Source organism: Glycine soja, chromosome 2, assembly GCF_004193775.1.
Source record: "Glycine soja cultivar W05 chromosome 2, ASM419377v2, whole genome shotgun sequence".
Lineage (NCBI taxonomy): Eukaryota > Viridiplantae > Streptophyta > Magnoliopsida > Fabales > Fabaceae > Glycine > Glycine soja.
Genome location: NC_041003.1, coordinates 49,620,019 through 49,628,046, shown reverse-complemented (window position 1 = coordinate 49,628,046; position 8,028 = coordinate 49,620,019). Strand labels below are relative to the sequence as shown.

The window sequence follows — 8,028 nt, the reverse complement described above, 5'->3', positions numbered from 1 at the left end:
TTATGAATTTTTTTAAACTATACTATATGCCATGTAATGTAATTGTAGCTATATATGCATCAAGTAGTTTATAATTATATAGACAACAAGCAAAAGCAGACAGGTGTTGGAATAAGTGTACTTAAAATTGAACTTGTTTCTCATGGAAGGACAAGGAAAATAATTATGTCTTCCATCTGAATTTCAATTACTCTCTGTAGCATACAATGATGTTTCCCAACTCTTAATATATGCTAAAATTCTAATCATTATTTATTTATTATCCAAAACCAAGAGAGTGTGGCATTGTGGAAGCCCTACTGAAGCTACCTGAATTTGTGGGTTTTTACTTGAATTTTTACCCACCTGAACAGATGAATGATGATAAGCATGTCATGCGTTTGAAACTCGTTTGGCTTGATTTTTCAAAAGCAATGAGCGTGTGCGTATGATGATCACTGCTACAAAAAGATAAAGCAATGAAATAGTTAATTGAAGAATAATTATTATGTTTCCTTGAGTCAGTTCAAGTGAAGTTGCGAAACATAAATTCTGAGTACAGGAATTCGATCTCTGTTATATATTTCGCCTTCTAAATATTTTATCAGAAAATTTGCACCAATGGTGTCATGAAATTTAGGATATTTTAACTTCAGATATTAGATTATTAGAGACTGTTAATTAATTTGCTCTAACAGGTTTATCTAGTGTTCTAAGGAGAAATGTCCAATCCATACACCCTTAACTGTCTTTCCTCATCAGTCAAAACAAAAGCAAATTGGAAAACTCAAAGAAAAAATAATATGAAATTCCTAGAATAGAAACGTACAACTTTACTTTTTTACAGAAATATTTGTGTGAGAAGTTTTATTATTATTTTTCAAGTATAATTGCTATTTTCCACATATAACTATAGTCTATCATATATATCCCGATCACCAAACAACTCAAAATTTTAATTTTAATATGAAATATTTATATTTATGTGAGAAACTTTATTATTATTATTATTATTTTTTATAATGGTAACAATAAAGTTTAAACATAGAAGGAAATCCTCATACAAATTATCTAAACCCCTTGTTGGGCCGATTTGGGTAGAAGTTTTATGGTTATTAGTATTATTATATGAACATGACAACTCTAGGATACCAAACTTCTGAAAATTAACTTGCTAACCAAACTATGAAATTTGAAGGTTGTGTAATGGTGTATAGGAGAGAAAGCTCAAGGAAAATAACATCTTACTATGAAAAAGTCCAAAAAAAGAGCGTCTGAACTGCTGAGATCTAAGTTGAGTATCATCAAAGGCTTTCAAATCCTCAGGTCAAACATGGTTTCCCTATGCTATTGATTGGTCTTCTCAGTGTTGATTCACCACTTAAATGTGCTCACGTTTTTTCAACACTAAGGCTTGTTTTTTTGGTCTATACACTTGAATGAATGTCTTAGCGTGTAGGAACTGTGCCGGCTAGTGGGCTCAAACTGCGGTAAAAAGAAGTTCAATTGGGAATACAGACTTTTTTAAGACCGTACTTATCCTTTATTGAAAGTAATCATGTTGAAACCAAATAAGATCATGGAATTAGAAATACATCCTTTGAAAGAAGAAAATCACGATTACTTGGTTTTAAAAAATGTTTTATTTTTAATTTTCATTTTTTCTCATAAAAATAATATTTTACTTTTGTTTTTATTTTTAAAAATAGTATAGTAATTTTTTTTTCAATATATAAGCTATTAAAAATAAGAAAAATGAAGGTCAATGCGATATGATTAGGTTGTACGTTTGATGGGTTTGTTTTGGAAAAAATCCAAGGTAAGGGGTTAGTATAGATTGAGCTTCAAATATTGCGATCTCTGGCTAGGCCTTTTAGAGTAGCTTTCAAGGTGTCCATAGGAGGAAGCAACTGATCATAGGAGTGTGGAAAAATATGTTACCAACCAGTCTTTCCGTGTTGTTGTTTTCCTTCATATGTCAACTTGGTGTAACAAAGTGCATGTTGAGTGTTGACGTAGCATTGCATAATAATAATGGAAGCATAGAGTTAAATTCAATTTATTGCTCCTGGATTGTAATGTAGCTTCTATAATTAGTGCCTCTAATAATCCTTTGCTTCTTACTCTTACTTCCTCCAACAGCAATGGATGCAAAATATGAACAATGTATCGTGTAATTAGTAGATAGCTGATTTTTTTAAACATGTTGTTAAGAGTCCGATTCTTAATTGTGTGTATAGAAATTTTTTTATTGAGAAAGACAAAATTCAATTTGATAAAATATATGTTTCGAACAAAATTACACTATCAATTAGAAAATATAATAGATTTTAAAAAAATTGAAGGCATAATAAGATTTGAGATGGAGCTGAGTTTACTTGTGGTGTTGAAAAAAAAAAGGGTTTTGGGTGTTATTGGGTGTTACTGTATTGTATTGGCACAATAGTTATGAGGCATTTGTTGTTGGTTCTTCCTTTGTTTATAGGAATTACCCGTCGGATTGCATTGCACTTTCAGTTGTTCCCCCATCAAAACTCTCAAATTTTAAATTAAATAAACAAAAATGTTGATGCTCCATCTACTCCCACGATAACCTAACATTTTAATTGTTTTGTTACCTTATTATCTTTAAAACGTTGTAAGAAAATGTGCAACATTTAAAGCTCATTTTGAATCCAAAGCATGACACAATTAAAATTATGAGAGTTTCTCGTCTTCTCGCCTTATATTGTAACAGCAAAATCGTAAGATATCATTGTTTGTATTAACGTCAATCATGGGTGAGGATATTAAATCTGAATACAAATTTTAATAATGAAAAAAAACTCATGATCATAAATTTAAAACGTTTTTTTTAAAACAATCTAGAACGTTTTTATTTGTGTGTAATCAATACGTAAAAGAATTTGAAGTGTCACCTAACATATTCATATGGCGTTTCGTGTTTCCAATCTGATAATTTTCTCACTTTTACCTAAAAAATGTTATGCAAATCTGAAAGACGATTTTGTACCAAATAACATGAGCTAAATCACCTACAAATATTGTCCCTCAAGAGTAAAACAACTTCAATATGCATTTTGAACTTTGAAGTAAACATTAGTCCAAATTCTTTGAAACAAATATCATCATTTCATTCGTTTTTTCCAGAACGGTTTTTGCATTTTGGGAGCTGTTAGATGAAAAGCATCTCCAATTGAATTTCCTCTTTTGGAACATATATATATATATATATATATATATATATATATATATATATATATATATATATATTTATTTATAGATCGCTAATAAAATAATATTTAGCAATTAAGCTATTTTTTTTTCAACTCTAAACAATATATATTTTTATATTCTAATTTACATTCTTATTATAAATAATATTTTATTAATTCAATCGATCTACTTTTTTTTAAAGGAATCCAATCAATCTATTTTTATATTCTAATTTACATTCTTATTATAAATAATATTTTATTAATTCAATCAATCTACCTTTTTTTAAAGGAATTCAATCAATCTATTTAAATATTTTTTTTAATATTTTACCAATATTAAAAAATACATCTTTTTTTTCACTGATGATATTCAATCAATTGAAGATTAATTCTTTTCAAAAACTTTAAGATATATTTTATCGTTTCTAACAATTTTTTTCTCATACATACTACATCTCACAATATTTGTAAGAAATAAATTATTACAAGGATTAGTTACCTTCTCTCTTTTTTTTAGGTTGGATTTTGTTACCTTTATATCTATCTATATAATATAAAATATATCAAATAACAATTACTATACCAAACAACTTATTCAACAACTCCACTGCATCTATATATATTCACATTAATTTCTTTTGTGAAAATCCATATTATTTATTTAAAGATTAATAAATAAATAAATAAATAGGTGATTTACATTTTCCATTTACATATAGTTGAAATTATTTAATTATAATTTTAAAAACACCATGATCTGTTGTCATTTGCTGGCTCCTCCAAATATTCTTGCACGATTTGCAGTGTGGCTGTCTCTCTGTTAAAAAATATGTATTTATATATAAATTGTGAACTGTGTTTTGGCCATGTTTGCTTCAAATTCCATTTCTTTAGATTTAATTAAGGGTCCCTAGTGGAAGCAAGCAAGCAACAAGATAAGAAAGCAAAGAAGGAGAGAGAGAGGATGACACCACATCCTCTGTTTTCTTTCATTCCCATTCTTAGTTTTCCCTGCCATTCAAATTTTCACATGACCTCTCATTATTATTCTTTTTATTATTATTAGTTCTTTTTTGTTTCCATCACCAACCAACCTCTCATCTTTGGATGGTGAATTCCCCATCTGAGTTCCTTTGATCTCTTCGCCTTCTCTCAATTTCTTCTTCTCTGATCCCAGCAAAGAAAAGAAAAAAAAAACAAACTAAAAAAAACATTAGAAACAATTGTTTTTTTTAAAAAAAAACATAGCTGCTTGGTTTTCCCTCTTTGCTGGATTAGATATTTTGGTTCAGTTTTTTTTATTGATGCTTCAAAGATCCGATTCTCTTAGAGATCGAATTTGGCATAACCCACTTCGTATCTGATTGAAGCACCAACTGGGTTCTGTCTGAGATTCAACATAAGGTGACCCTTCTTCGCAGATTTATCTAATCTGCATTTCTGATCGTTTTGCTTTGTTTTTGCTCTTGAAAAATTGAATCTTTCTGGTGGTTGAGCTCAATTGTGCATTATTCAATCAGCTATGCATTTAGATTGGTTCTGGGACTGGAACTTTGCCCATCACTGAATAGTCTAGAATCTAGATTGTGTGTTTGGAATTTCTAATTTCTAATTTTTCATGTTATGTTGTTTTGTTTTGGTTTGGCATGAGAATTTTGATTCAATAAGAGTGGATGGATTGGATTTGTTTGATGAAATGAGTGATTGATGGTTAACTGGGCATGGTTGATGACAGAACTGATGGAATCGGATCTTGGCAAGCTCTTCATTGGGGGAATTTCCTGGGACACCGATGACGAACGTCTCAAAGAATATTTTGGGAAATATGGAGAGGTGATAGAGGCAGTGATCATGAGAGATCGGACAACAGGCCGTGCTCGTGGTTTCGGATTTGTTGTCTTTGCTGATCCTTCTGCTGCGGAGAGAGTCATTATGGATAAGCACATAATTGATGGCCGCACAGTGAGTTTTTCATTATAGATTTGCTAAGCATTATGTCAATATACATGTTATTTGGATGGGCAGTGATGGGACCTAGCTAAATTTCTGTTTCTGATAGAGATCATTGTGTCCCTACTTTTATAATTTTCTACTATGTTGGTGTGATATGAATCATGCTCATTTTGGCTCCATTCAGCCTAATTGGTGCTTGGATTTTTATGGCTGCATTGGATTAAGCTTGAACTCTTTTTGCTTATAGGACAGGAAGCTGAAAATGAGTTGCAGATTTGATCCGTGTGTGTTGTGCTGTCAATTTGCAGGTTGAAGCCAAGAAAGCTGTTCCTAGGGATGATCAGCAAACTATAAACAGACAGACTGGTAGCATCCATGGATCTCCTAGTCCTGGACGCACCAAAAAGATTTTTGTTGGAGGTTTACCATCAACAATCACAGAGAGTGATTTTAAGAAGTACTTTGATCAGTTTGGTACAATTACTGATGTTGTTGTAATGTATGACCACAATACCCAGAGGCCAAGAGGTTTTGGCTTCATCACTTATGATTCAGAAGAAGCTGTGGACAGAGTTCTTTATAAGACATTTCATGAACTCAATGGGAAGATGGTTGAGGTCAAGAGGGCAGTTCCTAAAGAGCTTTCCCCTGGACCTACCCGAAGCCCATTGATAGGATATAACTATGGTTTGAATAGGACCAGTAGCTTCCTAAATAGTTATGCTCAGGGTTTCAATATGAATCCAATTGGAGGTTATGGAGTCAGGATGGATGGAAGGTTTAGTCCACTTACTAGTGCTAGAAGTGGGTTTACCCCATTTGGCTCCAGTGGTTATGGAATGGGAGTGAATTTGGATTTAGGATTGAACCCAAGCTATGGAGGGACTTCCGGTTATGGTGGCAATCTTGGATACGGTCGGATGAGTCCTTTCAACGATGGCAACTCTAACAGATACACCACTCCTATTGGCAATAGCGGGGGCAATGGGAGAAGCGGTTCTCTTATGAACTCAGCTTCTCGGAGTGTTTGGGGAAATGGGGGCCTGAACAATGCTGTCAATAGTCCAGTCAGCCCTGGCGCTTACTTGGGATCTGGAAGTGGGACTTTTGGTGTTTCAATTGGAAATGCTGGCACCAATTGGGGTCCATCAGTTCCAACCCAGGGTGGAGGGGCTGCCTCTGGGTATAGTACTTGGGGCTCTTATGAAGGTGGAGATAACAGCATTGGTTTAGGAGGTGGAGGGTATGGAAGGAACAGCAGCCCAAGTGTGCCTCAATCCTCAACATTTACTGCACCAACTGGTGATTATGAAGGATCCTATGGGGACTTGTACCGCAATGGTTCAGTTTACAGTGACTCAACTTTGCGGTCTGCTGCTTCTGAGATAGATGCTTCTGGTTCGTTTGGTTATGGTGGACTTGGTGGTATAGCTTCAGATGATCTAGTAAAGAGTTCTGAGGGTTTTATTGGAAACTACAATGTAATAAGTAGACAAACTAATAGAGGTAAGATCTTTTGCTACATTCTTTTCTCCTGTAGAAAATTAGATCATAGTTAATACATTGTCCGTTGTTTATTTCCAATTTTTTCATAAAACCAATTGTGTGTTTTAGACTTTCTATGTTTCAGAATAGGATTTGTCTTTAAGCTTATGATCATCATGTAATTGTGAATATAGATGAACATAACATGGAAGCATTATTCATGTCTTCTTTTACTTATATCAAACACCCTAGGTTCCTGACTTTATTGACATGTTTCCTTTATTCCTGAATTCTTGATGTTGTCATTGTAAATTCTTGCTACAGTCTAAAAGTATATTAGGGCCTGTCTGGTTTGTTTGAGAAAACATTTTATGTTCTCATTTCTTATTTTTGCATGTGATTACTAAAATATCACTTAATTTTTACTTTATTTATGTTTTAAAGATTTATATAGGAACAGGATAAAGTAAAAACAAAGTGAGATTTTTTTAATTATTAGTGAAAACAAAAATAAAATAAAGAAATATCTCAAATCAGGCATGCCCGTAGCTTGCTGTAATAATGCCCGAGTTTCTTGATTACTTTCATTTAATGATACTATTTGAATTTGATGTTTCATGTGATGTTATACTAATTTGCAAGATACTAGAGATGTAGGCATAGATTACTCACTCTTTTATTTGTTAGTGAAAATGAGTTTTGATTATACTTTCTTGTATTATATTGTTGTGAAAGGGTTGGCATTTTAGTATTTCCATTACATTTTTTACCTGTTCTGGTTCAACTTCATTGTATACTCATTTTCTTTTGTTGCATGTCTACTTGTTTCAGGAATTGCTGCTTAGGAGATATGTTAATTGGATATGTTATGGTAACAGTAGATCAAGGGAAACTGGTTAAAAAAGACGAGGTACTGTGAAATCATACAGAAGCTAAATCAGTCACAAGTGTTTTTGTGTAAGGTTTGGGATTTTTGTTTGTCTTTATTTTTCAAGGCTAGGTTCCTTTCTTGGAATTTGATTGAGGTGTAACATCAGATTGCGGGATATACTCAGGAAGATTGGTTCCAGTAGTTTAATAGTGCATTGCTGGAGAGATGCACCATATTTAGTATGCTTAATGATAGTTTATTAATTTTTGAATTTTTTTTTGCCACTGTAATGCTTGGCAAAGCTGTTTGTTCTTGTCACCATCTTTTTCATGGGACATGTTTCTGATCAAATTGTAAGTGAAGTTCAGTTTGATTTATCAGGTTTGAGACATTAGAGGGGTATCCATCTTGGATCCCCCATCAAATAATTAGTTACTGGACAGATATTATTTTTTGTTAGACTTTTGTTATACAACTTTATACTTTGGTTTTCTTGTTTCATTCCAAATCTGGATCCTACTG

The 8,028-nt window shown here is 32.5% G+C and overlaps 1 protein-coding gene across 2 annotated transcripts; it reads left to right on the top strand.

The window, feature by feature from the left end:
• The first annotated feature begins 4,064 nt into the window (after positions 1 to 4,064).
• On the top strand, positions 4,065 to 8,028 carry LOC114402883 (heterogeneous nuclear ribonucleoprotein 1-like). 2 transcript variants are annotated; one of them, XM_028365577.1, is made up of 4 exons: positions 4,065 to 4,601; positions 4,933 to 5,159; positions 5,459 to 6,656; positions 7,467 to 8,028. In XM_028365577.1, exons 2-4 carry the CDS (start codon positions 4,938 to 4,940, stop codon positions 7,478 to 7,480), a joined length of 1,434 nt encoding a protein of 477 aa, XP_028221378.1. In that variant the 5' UTR covers positions 4,065 to 4,601; positions 4,933 to 4,937; the 3' UTR covers positions 7,481 to 8,028. The 2 variants fall into 2 exon arrangements, with proteins under 2 accessions (XP_028221378.1, XP_028221369.1); XM_028365568.1 differs by lacking the exon at positions 4,065 to 4,601 and having other exon boundaries at positions 4,926 to 5,159.

Excerpts from the sequence above, each read along its gene's own strand:
- LOC114402883 (XM_028365568.1), top strand. The coding sequence starts at position 4,926 with ATGACAGAACTGATGGAATCGGATCTTGGCAAGCTCTTCATTGGGGGA. Across the intron at positions 5,160-5,458 it reads ACATAATTGATGGCCGCACA|GTTGAAGCCAAGAAAGCTGT; the intron begins GTGAGTTTTTCA and ends GTCAATTTGCAG.